This window comes from Bradysia coprophila, assembly GCF_014529535.1.
Source record: "Bradysia coprophila strain Holo2 chromosome X unlocalized genomic scaffold, BU_Bcop_v1 contig_173, whole genome shotgun sequence".
NCBI lineage: Eukaryota > Metazoa > Arthropoda > Insecta > Diptera > Sciaridae > Bradysia > Bradysia coprophila.
In genome coordinates this window covers 2,790,689-2,807,854 of record NW_023503302.1, presented here as the reverse complement: position 1 = coordinate 2,807,854, position 17,166 = coordinate 2,790,689, and the positions used below count along the sequence as shown (strand labels likewise).

The following is a 17,166-nucleotide window of genomic DNA, read 5'->3' as shown; positions in this document are numbered from 1 at the left end:
CGATGCTATCCGTCTTCAATCTGATATTGATGCTCTCTCTCGTTGGTGTAAACTGAATCGCTTGGACCTGAACGCAGGCAAGTGTAAAGGGATGTCTTTTTCAAGGGTCCGTGATCCGATGCGCTTTCAATATTCTGTGAATGGGATAATTTTGTCTCGAGTTAAATAGGTGCTTGATCTCGGGGTTTGGCTGGATGAGAAATTGACGTTTAATGGTCACATTGACTTCAATCTGCAGGCAGTTCACTGATGTTCGAGCTCTGAAGAGTGTGTATTTTGCTCATGTGCGTTCTCACTTAGAATATGCCTCTGTTGTTTGGGACCCTCATTTACTGACGTATGTGAACATGATTGAGTCAATCCAAAAGAAGTTTCTGATTTATGCGTTAAGAAGGTTTCTGCGGAGAGATGCTGATTATCGTCTGCCTCCTTACTTAGATCGATGTGTCTCGATGGGGATTGAACCTCTTTGACGTAGGAGGATCAGTCTGTCCGCGGTGTTCATTTTTGATCTGTTGCACCGTCGTCTTGATGCCCCTGCGTTGTGGTCGTAAACCCTCGAAGAAGGTTGAAGATCCCTGTACATCCGCTTAGGAATAATGAGTTTTTCTTTATTCCGTTCCATCGGACCGACTATGGACAGCAAGAAACCCGTTAATACGATGCTTAGGATTTTCAACTTTTTCTCACAGTTTTACGCTGATGATGTAAAGAGGAACAAGTTCCGCTAAGTTGTCAGATCTGTGAAGCTTACTAGTTCATTCTTGTCCCAATTGGGGTTCCCTTTTCTCTCGGATGATGATACTGGCTGATATGAACAGTGTATTCATCCAGAGACTGCTGTCGACGCTTAAAAGAATCTTGTTCAATTTCGTCCATTCACTTTTATTGCCTTTGATTTGATTCGTGAGTGGAATGTGTCTGATCGTTCGTGAGTAGCCTCGTTTTTCACAGCCTTGTCGGTATTTTTGTGTTCTTTGTTCTTGAGTCAAAATATTATAATACTATGCAATGTAATGTAGCCAGGTATCTTAAAATAAGCGGTTGGTGTAATAAAATAAAAACATTAGAAATTAGAAGACTTTGTCAATAATTGGAATTAGATGCGAGACCAATACTAAGTTTACTGCATATAAGCAAAAAGTAAACAAGAGAGACACAACGTTCAACACAATTACAAACATTAACCTGTAGCCTACAGTTATGTTAGATAGTTAAAATTAACTTTTGAAGAATATGATGCCAAGTTTCGTGTTCACAAAAGTGTTTGCATAAATTTTTTAAGGCACACCATCGTCGATGAATGGTTCGAAACTAAGTTTCTATTGTTGGAATTGCATACATTTAGGCTTCATTTAAAATTTTATTTTTAATTTAAAAATGTATTTGGAAAACTCCTATCGTAGACTTGTTGATAAATGGGTAGAAATGAGTATAGAAGTTTTTGTGCTAGTTGAAAGATTCACATTTTCAAGTTTTCGAAATTGTTCAATCGATCGCTTTTCGTGAATATTTATGTTTCCAAAGCTGAATTAATAAACATGTATATTCAGTACATTAGTAACTAAACTAAGAAGTGCTCTGTGAATTCGGCATAAATTTTTCATTTCACTTAATGTTTTACGGACAACGCAATCCAACCGGTGAATAATAATTAACAGACGAAATCAAAAGTTAAGAAGTGAAATCCTACAACTTTCCTGACTTTTACACAAAGAAACCCATTACGTTAAACGGCTGTTTTGTAGATCGGAAGAAAGTGGAGGATTAAAGGTAAGTGCTTTTGAAGATGTGTTTGCTAATGTTTTGGAATCTGAATATTATTCAACTATATTATTCACGCTATGAACCCTTGTTATTTAACGAAATCGGATTCTTATGAGAAATTTTGACAACAGAAAATAATGATGAACTGCCAACTTTTGGATTTCAAGTTAAACATGTAATTACTGAAAAAATTATTTACGTAAAGCTATATCAACTGTTATCGACATCGACGACAAAAGTAACAAACTAGACTTAGCTACGATCGTCTTATATATCCACAACATGCATGCTGAAGCAAATGAAGTAAGAGATTTCTTTTTCAAAATTATTTGGATTAATAGATTCAATCATGGCCCTACGTTGGTGAAGGGCCGTGACGCAAGTCCGTTCACACTGAAAAATTTTACAAAAAATTTTCCGCAGGACTGAGGAACTTTTTGACTTTTCCCCCTTTGCTCCTACTACCCCCAAAGTATTTTATTCGTAATCTGGGCGTCCATACGAGTTCAACGAGCTATCACACGCCTCATAGGGTTAAGATTTGGCCGAGATATTACATTTCAAAACTTGGAAATTTGCAGAAATTTGTATGAAGAAATTAATTTTCATACATTTTGAAATTGATGAATTTTACCAACCTTTGTTACTTTGTTACTTTGTTACAACGAAACTTTTGAATTTACCGGTGAATTTGGCTGAAATTTTCAGGGTATGTTAAGGACGTAATTCTAAGAAACTAATTTGAAGGAATTTTTATAAAAGCTTATAATTTCGGAGCTATGAGCGTGTTAACCTATTGAGCTATGGGGCCTATAACTCGGAAAATATGGCAGATAGAAACCTCGTGTAAAAGACAAAGTTATAGAGTTTTAGATTCTAGTCGATACGTGTTTCATGGTTTTCCTAAAAAGTCGTCTATTTGGGAGCTATGAGCGTTTTAAGTGCCAGCTATGTCAGCCACAACTCGGAAAATACTGCAGATAGAAACCTCGTGTAAAAGACAAAGTTATAGAGTTTTAGATTCTAGTCGATACGTGTTTCATGGTTTTCCTAAAAAGTCGTCTATTTGGGAGGTATGAGCGTTTTAAGTGCGAGCTATGTCAGCCATAACTCGGAAAATACTGCAGATAGAAACCTCGTGTAAAAGACAAAGTTATAGAGTTTTAGATTCTAGTCGATACGTGTTTCATGGTTTTCATAAAACGTCGACTATTTGGGAGCTATGAGCGTTTTAAGTGCGTCAAATTTTCGATTTTCGTCAAATTTTCTATTTTTATCAAAGAGATCAAAGAGAAAGTTATACAATTATGTAAGAAGAATATTTTCGTTCAAACTGCACAATATGATTGTCTATTATCTGCGACCAAATTCTAAAAAAAGCACAACTTACAAAAGAGCTGATATCGTCCAAAACCACTTACAGTGGAGGTGTGACGCAAGTCCTGTTATCCACTTACAAAAGAACTGATATCGGTGTAGGTGACGCTTACAGGTTCGACACGCAAAAAGGTATGCGTCACAAATGGCAGCTGATGAGGAAAGTACGCGAAAGTTTTATCAACAAAAATTTACCAGAAAAATTTTAGGAAGAAAATTATAATAAAAAAGTTTGCGTCACAAGTGGCAGATGTTGAGGAAGGAAAATTTTAAAAATTGTGAAATATATTCCTAAAAATGGAATTCAAACGGAAGAAAGCCGAATCATCTGCCACTTTTTGACGCAAACTTTTTTATTATAATTTTCTTCCTAAAATTTTTCTGGTAAATTTTTGTTGATAAAACTTTCGCGTACTTTCCTCATCAGCTGCCATTTGTGACGCATACCTTTTTGCGTGTCGAACCTGTAAGCGTCACCTACACCGATATCAGTTCTTTTGTAAGTGGATAACAGGACTTGCGTCACACCTCCACTGTAAGTGGTTTTGGGCGATACCCAAATAATATCCTAATTGAGTGTGAAAGGTCTTTTGTTCAATTACGAATTGGTAATCGAGGGGATCGAGGTTCTACGAACTCCTTTTTGATTGACCTGATTATCCAGTGAATCAAAGTGCTTACCATCTCGATTTATATTTTATATTTCCATTGTGAATGAACAGACGAGAAGTAATAATCTACGGATAATATTGCCCCTTATCCTTGCTTTAGTTTATTGCGTGTGACAAAGACTGACACTGATGTTTTGATACGTTCACCCATAGGTTGCGTAATTTTTACATGAAAATTGCCAATTTGGATAATCAAAAGGGAAATGTTATCTTAGTAAATGACGAAAGCAATTATCACGCGCTTGCACAAATAACTTCATTTTCTCAATATACATTATATGGCCATTACCGGCAAACATACCTGTTTCAAACGTGTAAAACTATGACAATTAATTTTTTCCATTTTTATTTTATTTGGAGTAATGAACCTGTGGCTATGCTTGTTTAAAACTAACTAACTCCAATGTCATTAGTTATGTAGTGCAAGAATAAGAAACTAGTACCAAAATTTAGTCACATTACCTATTAACTTAACTGAATTTAAACTAAGAAAAATGTCTTAGACAGTCAAGTATAATGTTTGACACGATGATATCTTCTAACTTTCGTTAATATTGTTCGAATGCACACCAATTTTTGCATCAATTTTCAGCTATCATCAGATGTTTAAGACAGAGAGTATTCACAGAACAGTAAAAATGTGACCTAAATGATATGCAGTAAGGACAGTGTTGGTAGTAATTGTTCGAAAAAATAAAAAGATAAAATGAGGGTGCGAAATGACCTTTTTCGACCATAAAAGGGATTGGAATTTTCCATTATGCACTGTCATTGGCTAAGGGAAAAAAATCTGTTTCAACTCGACTATAACACTGTATTGCAATAATTTTATAGAAAGCCATCAAAGTGTCACATAATGTAATGTTACAAAAGGACAGAGTGATGTTTGTAAGTCGCCGTTAAAAAAATGCGCTCGTTTTTGGTACTCTCAATTAAATTCATTAATAAGACAAAAATGATCAAGCTTTGTCGTCATGTACCCTAAATTGTCAAAGAACTGTAAGATATCTTTTATGAGCGATGGTTCTCAATTAGCTGAAACAAAAAACTTTCATTAGAACCGTTTCGTTCTAATTGATGAAAATTCTACTGCGAACCATTTGGTAAACACAACAACAGCAATACAATTATGGAAACCTTCTTGCAGTGGCTTGAACACGGTTAAATGCTATAAATAAAATAAACTCGTTTAAATCTAGGTTTAAATTTGTCTATCATCGTCTGAAATTGACCTCGAATATTGTTTGACCGTTCCGCCTTATTTTTTTTTCTTTTGTTTATTTCGCGCGATCGATCGACTCAGTCCATTCAAATCATTCAATCTTTGCGTTGTTGTTCGTCACATAACATATTTAATCAGACTTGTTTCCGATTTTGTAACAGCAGTAGATGCTTTATAGATCTTAAATAAAATTCCATCAATTGTTTCACCGCACAATATAGGTAAATCAAATATTTAAATTGTGAAAAAATCTCTGAGCAAATATTATGAATGAATTTATTACGTGTGTAAGGGATAAAGTTATGTTGGTTTAATTTAATGGTGTTTGCTGAAGTGAATTGCTTAAAATGAATTTATACTATTGATCGTTCGTATATAATAATTATAATAATTATAGAGATATACTCGGGTCAGGTAGGTCTAAACAATTATCGTAACCAATTATTTAGTTGTAGACATTTTTTCTTATTTCACTATTACACCTTTATTGCAACGTAGAGTTCCATGTTGCTTTACGGCTTAAACTGCCGTCGAAACAAATTCATTTTAAAACAGAGGGAATTGTTATGGAAAATTTTCAAAAACGATTAGGGGAACGTCTTAAAATATTCTTTTCGTTGCACCTATTAGACGCATCTGTGGTGAAGGTGTCGAAATGGTATATCATGCCTGCACGGTAGTAAGCGGGCGTGACGCAGGTCCTCTAATATACAATTTTCCATTGCAAAATTCTTGTTTTGTCAAATGTAAGGTTTAACGAGTCGAAGGCGATCAGGCGGCATGTTAGATATTCGAGGCATCCCCGGAAACTCGGCATTAGGCGGTAAAACGAGCTTTAGCAGAAAATAAACTTGGCAATGTTGTCGTTATTATATTTTGCCAAGTGTGGTTGCCTTCGGTTCGTACATCGTACTGCTATACTCGTTAAAATAAACACCTCAAAACGTAAACTATTATCATTCTCTGCACCACTGGGAAATGAGTCATTATTTCATTGACATAAGTGTTAAAGCTCATTTCTCGGAAGCTTAATTGAAAAGTTTCAAAAGTCCAGTTTTCGTGTGAATTCTGTGACGAGACGAAGCCGAAGTCAATTAAAATACGAAAACGTGACTTTCCACTTGTCCAGCATGTAACATACTTTATGTAATTGCTTGAAACTTTATTTTTTGCCTTGTGTTGTTGCAGCCCCTGCAATCGGCTTTGGGCTGCAATTCTCACACTTGTAAAATCCATGTCAAATACTATTTTCATTCAAGGGTGTCACTTTTATATTGAAAAACCTATTAGTCTTTTAGTCGATATTTTTAATGGGCGTCAATATCATCTGCTATCGCCAGCAACGATATAGATAAGCGTCTAGCTAGTGCTAACATGGTCTTCAAACAAATGAAGTAAAAGATTTTGTAACAATTTCTTTTAATAGCTTGGAGCAAATTAATGAAGTGACAAAATCAAAAATTATATTCGTGATATGCTTGCCATCTGTGAAAGATTAAGATCAGGTCAAGTCAGAAAATACTTAGTATCAAATAAATATCCTCGTGACAAACACATATGCCACAGTACCAAATATGCCCGTCGTCGAGTTTCAAAAACTAATGGAACTTTCGAAGTATTGGTTTCAGTGAAAGACCAGAGTAAAAGAGTAGCCTGCAAAATGGTCATCCTTGTTGTTAAGAAACACTTATTACATCCACCATTTCAGACTTGTATACGCTATTTAAAAAAAAACCTAATGACGTCAATTATCAGACATTCTAAACACGTTGTTCACTGTTACATTGTTATTTCTAACCGAAATTGGAGTATAACATTTTTGAAAACAAAAATATAGCTAATTTAGCGACTCATTAACATACTGGACACCGTAATTAAGAATTATATATCATCTCTCAAGGACATTCTAATAAATCTCTAACTCTAACGTCTAACAGGCAACAACAGATCTAATTATTGCGATCAGCTCACGTCGGTCACTTTTTTTTAATATCAACAACAAGATGTGCAACTATCTCCAAAACGCAACGGTTATAGCGAAAACATGAGTGCCATGTGTTGAATGTGTTAGTTACCCGTCATTGAAACCGAAAAGCATTTACGATATTCAAAAAAACAAAAATGTTTAGTCTCTTGCTGACCGTAGACTGGTTAGCATTTGTGGTATATTATAGACGATAATTTGCACGCTGTATACGTGAAAAGACTTTAAATGTTTCCAATCATTTTCTAAATTACGTTATTCAACCATCATTATGCAAGGGAACGGAAATCTAGTAATAACGTTTACCATGTAATTGAACTCAAACTTTTGACTTTAATCGAATTAGATAAAAAGTTTAATCACAAAGTAGTTTAATGTTAAAAAGTTGGTGAGAGAATTGTGCGCGACAGTCAGTGCATTAACCGAGTATAATAATACAGCAGAAAAAAGACTATCTAATTTATTCGGATACGTACAGTGATTTGAGAGATATATCAATGCTATTTTATAAAATATAAGTACTCATGCAGAGGAAGAAGAAGTGCTGAACGATAGATTTGTGTTGTTTTTGGAGGAATTACAGCGCAACTACTTTTTTTCCGTCAATTTTCGGTGTACCAACTAGTAATGTGTTTTTGTTACAACAAATAAGACGTGAAAAATATTCTTCACTTGACTTCTCTTGCTAAAAACAGGTTTTCTAAACAATAATCACGAAAAATCGCATTGGTAGACTGTTAAACATATACCACATTTCGATAGTTTCTTGTACCTTGAGGCGCATATTGTGGTGAAATGTTATGAAATAGATCAATTAACAGAGTTTGAAAGTTTGTTTTCATTGCACGGTGTGTTTACTGGTCCTTTAACTATAAATTTTATCGAAAATTATGGAGTTTCTGTCGAATTCAATCGTTCGTTCAACCATTTATTATTTATTCAGATTCATCGACGAGTAAGTATATTCAATCCAAAATTTGCCTATACCTATCAATCCACCCACTTTACTTGCTTTACATGCCTTTTGTTGAATTTTTTTTTGAATATTTTTTTCGTAAAGATCAAATGTTGGGTCGCCAACATTTTATTTTAATTATATCATAAATGCGGTTCGGTCAATTGCAACATCATGTCGTGTGTGTGTAAAATATCTTATCTATTAGATTGAACGTAAGTTCAGCAACTAGTTATTAATTTCACTGACAGGTTTTGATCGTAATTACATATTAAATTTCCTAATTAATATATCCGTATATACACAAAAACGCTCAATACCACCACTTCATAAAGTTTTTTTTTTTATATTAATGCACTTACCTTAGAGTGATGTGTTATCTATATTGACGTCAGAACATGGAATATTTAATGAAGAAGTACAAGCATCATACATCATCATGACATCTAAGAGCCGCATATTTTTCTTTGATAACTTTTTCTTGAACTCCCTGCAACGCTCAAATTTTCAACCATTTCACAAGACCTCGCCAATATTCTCTATAATTTTGAGTACACTTTAAAAGAAACGAAAGTAACAGAAAATTTGGAATTAGTGCTAGAAAGGACATTAACTACACTGACAAAAAATAATTCAGAAGAATAACAGTGGCAGGTAATTTGTCTTTAGGTAATCCTTTTTCTCATTTAAAAAATGCGATACCTGGCAAAACGTGATATTAATGAAAGGATGGTAATATTCGAGCGTTGTTTTATATGGATTTACCAATATAATCAATAGAATTACCGTTATAACTTCCTGATATTGGTCGAAATTGAGTTAATAACGGTAAAATGTTTTTTAATAAATTTAAAAGGAAAAATTCTATTGGTAAATACAGAAATTCGGTTTTCCTAATTAAGGGGCCATACATAAACGACGTACGCGGTGTACGGCCTATTTTTGACCCCCTCCCCCAAGATAATAAGGAAAATTCGAAACAATCAAGAAAATTCGCGATTGTTCAATGTTCAAGCAAATATTTTCTCAAATGAGATGAGTTACCTGCCACAAATAATTTTATTTTCTATAAAAAGGTAGAAATTGTCTGGGAGACAAGTTGTTTGCCACAAGTAATTGTTTTTTTTTGTGAGTAGACAATATTTCTTAACAAAAAGGACTGCTTTGGTATTTGATGGTACCATTTTTACACACGATTTCACACCTTCGCAAGTTATACTGATTGACTGCTATTTCATCTGTGACAAAAATTTGCGATTTTATCTTTGGATATTAGAGAACGTTAGCTAAACGGCCGCTAACGCTAATTTCCAACGCTAAATCCCCCGCTAACGCTAAAATCAACGGTAATGCCCTGTCAATAAATGGCACCATTGTGAATGCATACACATGGACGACGAAATTTTCGATTTATTTTTCATTTATTATTTTAAAAGGTCATCCGGATCAATATTTTATTACTGCAATCCGTAGATCTAATTTGCAGGAAGGCAGCGACACTGTGCTGGAAAAAATCTATAAACTTTACAATGTGCTGTTCGATGACAAACATCCTCAACTACACAACAAACACGTGGTTAACCTGCAATTGAAATACATGAAATTAATTTTGTGATTATTACTTCCACAATGTGATCGGATCAATATTTTATCAATGCAATTAGTAGATCTGACTTGTAGGAAACCAGCGGTATTAAGCTGGAAAAGTTTTATTCACTTTTGATTGCAAACGTTTTACGAATCACATTTTCCAACTGCATGTTCGTCGTGTGGAGGATACTATTTGTAACATTAAAAAGAGAATAAAAAACGTTTCCAGCTTAATTGTAGCTTCCTACAATTCAGATCTACTAATTCCATTGATAAAATGTTAATCCGATCACATTGTGGGAGTAATAATCACAAAATTATTTTCAGGTGTTTCAATTGCAGGTTAACCACGTGTTTGTTGTGTAGTGGAGGATGTTTGTCGTCGAACAGCTCATTGGAAAGTGAATAGATTTTTTCCAGCACAGTGTCGCTACCAAACTGCAAATTAGATGTACGGATTGCAGTAATCAAATATTGATCCGGATGACCTTTTAAAATAATAAATGAAAAATAAATCGAAAATTTCGTCGTCCATGTGTATGCATTCACAATGGTGCCATTTATTGACAGGGCATTACCGTTGATTTTAGCGTTAGCGGGGGATTTAGCGTTGGAAATTAGCGTTAGCGGCCATTTAGCTAACGTTCTCTATTGTTTTCTAGTTCTTACGTACTATATAGTATGGTAAATTAACTAAGTGATTAGTCTGTTAAAAGTACATCAGAAGAAAATTCGAATCGAAATACAAAATTTTTTGATGACATACTGTATTTCTATTCGAATTTTCGTGTTTTTAGTGACTTTCAAAATGATTTATAAAAAAAGTTTTAACATTTTTTGGCATATGATACGAGACAAAGTGTCTTATAATTAGGTTCTCCATCGATAAAAAATAAAAAAATAAAAATTGTTTGGAACTTAATTATCTGATTGTACTGCCAGTGACAATGTTTTCCAACTACGAAATGTTGCAAAAACAATTTTTGTTAAGAAAAGATGCTTTAATAGGACCGACTTCTGAAAGTCAGTCTCACATATACATCAATTCATGATGACCGAAAATGTTGCACAGTAAGTGGCAACAAAAAGAATAACTTAAACTTGAACGTTACTGTTGTTAGCTGCAGCATTGTTTAATGTTTGCTTTCGAAAGAACTTAATGTTCAATTTTATTCGGTTTTTGTTTATGTTTATTAGTAGAACTGGCATTGGAGGTTTTCATTCACTGTGTGGCTCAATAAAGAATCTTCTTTATTGCAAAGTTTTTTTTTTTAATATCAAAATCGAATGTTAAGCTAAAGTATGTTAATCTTGCGCCGATTAATTTCAAATCATAAATTTTGGTTTAGCAAAATTTTAGCTTTATGATTGAAGTCATGATTAAATTATGAAGGCCAAGTTTTCTGAAGCAATGAAAATTCAACAAGCTCATCCAATACTCTTATTCAATACTATTGAATCAATAGCTACAGCATGCTTTTCCTTCGATGAATTCAGTATCAATAGAACAAAGTTTAACAAATTAATGTTGTGCTCTTCAAAGTGCAAAGTCAAAAAACCCTTTAAAAAATGAAATGTGACGCAAGTCCCCGTGTAATTCTGCGTTTGTACACAAACAATGTTTCATCAAGAATTTGATCCAAACATTTACGAAAGAAACTATTAAACTATTCAGCACAATGTGATTTGTGACAATTTCGAGCAAATGAGACAAGTTACAAATTTGCTGTATGCCTTCCACCTTACAGACAAAGTTTAGTCGTTTCAACTTTTCACAGCCGGGACGCATGTCACTAGTTCAACCATCCAGTCTTCAACTTCGTTTGTTCCACCTATTATCAACAGATTGATGGTGTATCATCAGTAGGTACATTTTGTTGAATAAAAAGAACCTCATCATGAACCCGCGTCAAATTAAAGTTAGAAATACTCGCAGCATTTCACACTGTCTGTTGCGAAGTTCATGTCAGTCATATTTTTAAAAGCAAATCCTAATTGTAATGCTATAACAAAAACCAAATTAGGATGTGATGTATAATAATAAACTCAATAAACGGTTCTGTAATTTTGAGGTAAACATTACGTAGTTCCTAAGTAGATGCTAATTGACGACTCAGCGTTGAATATATCGATTTGACATTGAAAATAAAACTAGAGAACAATTTGTTTGCTTTTACCAATAGATTTAATAATTAACCTTAACACCTTGGATGTGGAGTGTATATGCAATTCTTTTTGTACCCAACTTCAAGGTGATTGCGATGGAATTTCACTTTTTTATATCGAAATTCTTCACATAGGAGTAAACATTGCAATCGATTAATGTTTGCGGCGTAATTATTTGTTGTGGCATGTCGATAATTATAGCGACTCGTCATGGTACTCATTTTTCAAAATATTTAACTTTTAATTTGAATCCACTCACAGTAATATTAGAATTTTTTAAGACAAAGCTTAGTCTTTACAAATCGCTTCCGATTAAAAGTAGGCTGGTTTGAGCTTTGACTGTCGCGGACGTATTTTTTTTTGTGAAATAGAAATTTATCATGATTATACTCATACTTCTACGCCATATCATTTCTCTTAAACGAAGCATAAATCCAAGTTATTTCGAAGGCTATAATTCATAGTGGAATTCATTTCCATCATTTGTAGCACAGAAATGTTAGGTCTTTAACTAAAAACCGCAGGACGGATATTATTAGGTAACGTCAGATTTTTCGTCCATAAATGCCGAACCATAACGCTAACCCTAAATCCTGACCATAAAGGCAAATGTCAAACAATAAAGGCAAATGCAAAAATAATTAAATTTCGACTAGACGGATTCTGATCAAACAAAATGCCAGTGTGTAGCGCGTGATCTCAGGACTCCGGAAAACTAATTAGTTTTTGAATCGGACTTCTATATGCCGAGCGATAAGACTTTAAAATCATGTCGTGATCAATGTCTAAAATTTTAACTTTTTCAAAGTCTTATCTCTCATGGTCCGATTGGAAAACTAATGGCTTTGTCGGAATCCTGAGATCATGCACTACACAGTGGCATTTTGTTTGACCAGAATCCATCGAGTCGAAATTTAATTATTTTTGCATTTGCCTTTATTGTTTGACATTTGCCTTTATGGTCAGGATTTAGGGTTAGCGTTATGGTTCGGCATTTATGGACGAAAAATCTGACGTTACCTATTCTTAGTTGCGAAATAAATTAAATTACATTTCGCGTTGTTGTGAGGAAACACACTTCAGTAAACTCTTGATTGCTAAGAAACTGCATAACTAATTCAGACAGGTGTTATGTTAAAAGTCAAACGAAATACGGAAGAGGGTATAGCGATTTCTGGGAAATGTTATGTTAGACCTCAGGACGCACCCAGTTCAACTCAGTATGTTCTCTAGAAATTTTTTCAGACAAAAACAAATTCTGGGAAGTATTTTCGTGAAAGTTTTTTGTTTTTAAATTTTCTAAAGAACATATTGGGTGGAACCTGGTGGTCCTGAGTCCTATTCAATATAGAGACAATCGTAAACATAACTTTAGACTATAGGGTTATAAAAACTGCAGAGATATTTTGAGAATCCTTCATTTTCGTTCCCGTAACATGAAAAATCATTTGAAATTATAAAAAATCTTATTCCTTCCGTACACGATTGATATCAGTAAAATAACTCCAAAAATTAAATTTTTAGCAGGAAAGAATGCCAGATAGTTTACAAGAGCACGGTAACTATTGAGTTCTCGAATTTATTCAGTGTAAACTGTCGGACTATTTTGATTATTTTATCCGTCGTTAATAACTATATATAAACTGTATATAAACGTAACAGAACAACGTACCAGCCCCTAGACTTCGTAAGAGTCTTTAACAAAAACGCATAACTCCTGCTTGGTGTTATCACTTCTTGTTTCATATACGAAAATCATTTCAATTTAAATTTTCATAATAAAATCAAATTAAGTTTTTCTTAAAAGAGAAGAAGTGAAAACAAAACGAAATTAACTGGAACGAGTCAGCTTATATACTTGTACTACACAAAGATAAACATAAACAAAACCAGCTGTTTTCAATGTTGTTGTGTTTGGTTTTTACGCGTGCATTGCAAGAAAGAACATTCTGTTTTTAAAACTAAAGATAAACATAATGCATGCACCGCACAGACTTTAATAACGAATTTTATGTTCAATGTTTGGTGAAGTTGACCTAAATTTATTCTCGAATAAAGAATTCACAGAATTACACACCGAGACTATAATGAATTTCTTAAATATTCTGCTGTTTCCATCTCTCTTACATACCACCGAAATGAGTTCAACGTTTTATTTCAACGAAAAATCGATTTTTCCAGAATCATGAGCTATGCAATGAGGCGGTTTCTACGAGGTGCCATGGTTGTATTCGGTTGGTTCGTGGTACCGTACAGTCGGATATCAGTATTCCGAACAGCCAAACGACGATTACCGGCAATAACAAATCCATTGCTGGAAATTCCAGCTGTAAAGTTAGCAGAGATGATACGAAACAAAGAGGTCAGTCAACTCAATTGTAGTGGCCGGATGAATAATTTTTTTTGTAAAATTTATATGCTTATTTTCTTAGGTTACAAGCGAGGCGATTGTACAGGCATACATCGACCGATGTAAGGAAGTCAATCCGATACTGAATGCAATCGTTGACGAACGATTCGAAGAAGCATTAAAAGAAGCACGGATTATTGATCGAGACATCAGTAATGGAGTTCGAACCAAAGAACAAATGAAAGACCAAACACCATTGCTGGGACTACCAGTAACTATCAAAGAGAGCATCGCTGTAATGGGCCTTCGCAATCAGGGCGGGCGTGTGTTTAAAGAGAAGCGTGTTGCTGAAGAGGATGCTCCATGCGTTCAGCAAGTTAAAAAGCACGGCGGTATGGTACTGCTTGTGAGTAACACACCAGAACTGTGCATGTGCTGGGAAACGTACAACAAAGTATCTGGCCAGACGAATAATCCATACGACAATCGCAGAACGCCGGGCGGATCATCCGGTGGCGAAGCAGCACTATTGGGAAGCGGTGCTTCACTGATAGGATTGTCATCGGATATTGCAGGCTCTGCTAGACTTCCTGGTAAGTGTTACTCGATGGTAGCGGTAAATTACTATCTGCAGTTCCTTTTTCAATTACTCTTTGTTACTTCCAGCCATGTTTTCCGGTATTTTCGGTCACAAGCCAACTCCGTACGCTGTATCGTACCAAGGACACATACCGGGTTGTAGTGACAGAAATTTCGGTGATTACTTTACAATAGCTCCGATGGCTCGATACGCTTGCGATTTGCCACTTTTGCTGAGATGCATAAGCGATCCGAATGGAACCAAATTGACACCCGAAAGGGAGGTGGCTATCAATGACATCAACTTCTTTTTTATGAATAACGATGGGCCATCGGGAACCACCAGAGCGTTGAGCGGAGATGTTAAAAGAGCTATCGACGATGTGGCCAAACACTTCAATGCCAAACTCGTGAAAATAGACAAGCTGAAATGGTCTCTAGAACTGGCAATGTCTATGATGTTACGCATCGAAAACGTCGAAACAATTTACAATAAAGGAATCGATGGCGAACCAAAGAAACGCCTCGGCGTCGAGACGATTCGGTAATTTTGCGTCTGTACACGAAACGGAGAAACCAAAAACAAATTTCGTTTTTATGTCTGTCCGTAGTTATCTGTTGGGCAGATCAGAAAGTATTTTTCCGTCTGTGGTTGTGGGTCATTTACAAGAGTTGGTCAAATTATTTCCGGAATCGCGACACAATCAATTGACCAAAATTGCATCAAAACTGAAACAGGAATTTCAAGAATTACTCGGTACAAATGGTGTTTTTATCTATCCCACATTTCCGGACACAGCACATTATCACTATGAAATTTATCACAAACTAGTCGACACCAGTTACATGATGGTATGTATTGTACTTTCCAAACGTTTTCGACTCATTTTAAGTGTTAATGACTTATGCTACTGTTTCTGAAAGGTGTTCAATGCCATTGGTTTACCAGTCACAAATTGTATGGTTCGTCTAGATAAAAACAATTTACCAATTGGAATACAGGTAAGGATTGTGTTGGTATGCCAAACAAATTCTACTTAACACATTGCAGAATAATGCGCACGCTGGAACTTTAGGCTCCCTGGACTTTACTTAAATAGTCTAGGAATACCTCCAAATAAATTTCTAAAAATCAAAAATTAAATTTTAGATTTTTAGAAATTTATTTGGAGGTATTCCTCGACTCCTTTACTACTTCCCAGGGTGCCTAAAGTCGACAAGTCACAGTAACCGGCAGAGTGTTAAACAAAATTCATTTCTTTTAGGTGGTTACAAATCCGGGCCAAGATCATTTGATACTGGCTGTAGCTAAATCGATTGAGGCTCATTTCGGAGGATGGGTCAAACCTCCGGCATAGTCTAAATAGATGCGACAAATTTGTATTTTTATTTGTAATTACCAGAATGTAATATAAGATTATTTAACGACGACAGCCGTTTTAATTATCATATTTAGTGGCAAGGTATTGTCTTAGAAAAACTTGTTTTCGAATACCCACGAGACTGAGACTTCTCGTGAATTGATCCGAATTGTTCAGATTTTAATATGGATCGAAACAACATAAAACGCCCTTCCAATAAGAGTGGGAAAAGGTTTAAAACATTTTCATTTCGTCGAGAAGATTCCGTCGACAGCAATACTTTTTTTTTGTAATTCGAGCCACTCTAATACCGAAAAGGACAAGCTAAATGACACAATTATGTAGGCGATGATGTCTAAAGAATCCATGTCTTTGCAACAACTTCCACTCACCCTTTTTGGCAATTGGACCTTTCGCTTGGCCTTTCGATAAATCTATATTAACCGGTTACAGACAGCAAACATATGACTTTCTTCTACCAAAGTTTTTTTAATCTGTTGATTTCCAATCTTGTATTTCAATTTTTTGTAACATGTATTTTTAGTGAGCAACATAAGGACTTGAGACCACAATCTGTCTCAAGTGTCCAATGCATTTTACTGTATAAAGTACCATAATTATTTTTGTCGTCGTTATCGATAACAGATGCGACAGGTTAAGTTAGAGGTCAATAGTTGACACTCAAAAATATCATTTTTCATGAAAAGCTACGTTAAATGAAGCTATCACCTAATCCCACGAAAGTTAAAAAACTTATCTTGAGTTAAATTTAACTTTATGCAGCGTATATGCCATACGGTCTTCTACTAATATGATTGAATGTAGAAGCGAGTTCGAGTCCAATTTCAAAAATGGTAAGTGTGAAGATCGAATTAACGCAGCATAAAATCACCCCAATATAATAAACGGATACACTCACTCGAATAATTGAAATAAACATACCTCGCATCGCCTCCAGAAACTAGAGATATTGATTAGAAAATTGATGACAATAAACTACATAGGTTAAAACCACCAAATACGAACACCTCACAGTAGGCATTTTACAAAACAGCTGCAGCTTCCAAAGATCCACGAGGTGTACCTACCGAGATAGCCTAACATCGAAAATTTGACCTCTTGGATTTTCACTTATATTTCCTGA

General features: G+C 34.9%; 1 protein-coding gene across 4 annotated transcripts; it reads left to right on the top strand.

Moving 5' to 3' along the window:
* The first annotated feature begins 5,095 nt into the window (after positions 1 to 5,095).
* Positions 5,096 to 16,092, top strand: LOC119068163 (fatty-acid amide hydrolase 2-A). Of its 4 annotated transcripts, none has more exons than XM_037171645.1 (7): positions 5,096 to 5,258; positions 13,914 to 14,094; positions 14,165 to 14,675; positions 14,749 to 15,205; positions 15,273 to 15,513; positions 15,586 to 15,663; positions 15,927 to 16,092. In XM_037171645.1, the coding sequence occupies exons 2-7, from the start codon at positions 13,918 to 13,920 to the stop codon at positions 16,017 to 16,019; spliced, it is 1,557 nt and encodes a 518-aa protein (XP_037027540.1). In that variant the 5' UTR covers positions 5,096 to 5,258; positions 13,914 to 13,917; the 3' UTR covers positions 16,020 to 16,092. The 4 variants fall into 4 exon arrangements, with proteins under 4 accessions (XP_037027540.1, XP_037027536.1, XP_037027537.1 ...); XM_037171641.1 differs by lacking the exon at positions 5,096 to 5,258 and adding an exon at positions 7,165 to 7,976; XM_037171642.1 differs by lacking the exon at positions 5,096 to 5,258 and adding an exon at positions 7,168 to 7,976 and having other exon boundaries at positions 15,586 to 15,699; positions 15,903 to 16,001.
* The last annotated feature ends 1,074 nt before the right edge of the window (positions 16,093 to 17,166 follow it).

Coding starts and splice junctions, on each gene's coding strand:
- LOC119068163 (XM_037171641.1), top strand. CDS start 7,912: ATGGAGTTTCTGTCGAATTCAATCGTTCGTTCAACCATTTATTATTTA. Junction 7,977..13,913: donor TTATTCAGATTCATCGACGA/GTAAGTATATTC, acceptor CGATTTTTCCAG/AATCATGAGCTATGCAATGA. Junction 15,206..15,272: donor CTCGGCGTCGAGACGATTCG/GTAATTTTGCGT, acceptor GTCTGTCCGTAG/TTATCTGTTGGGCAGATCAG.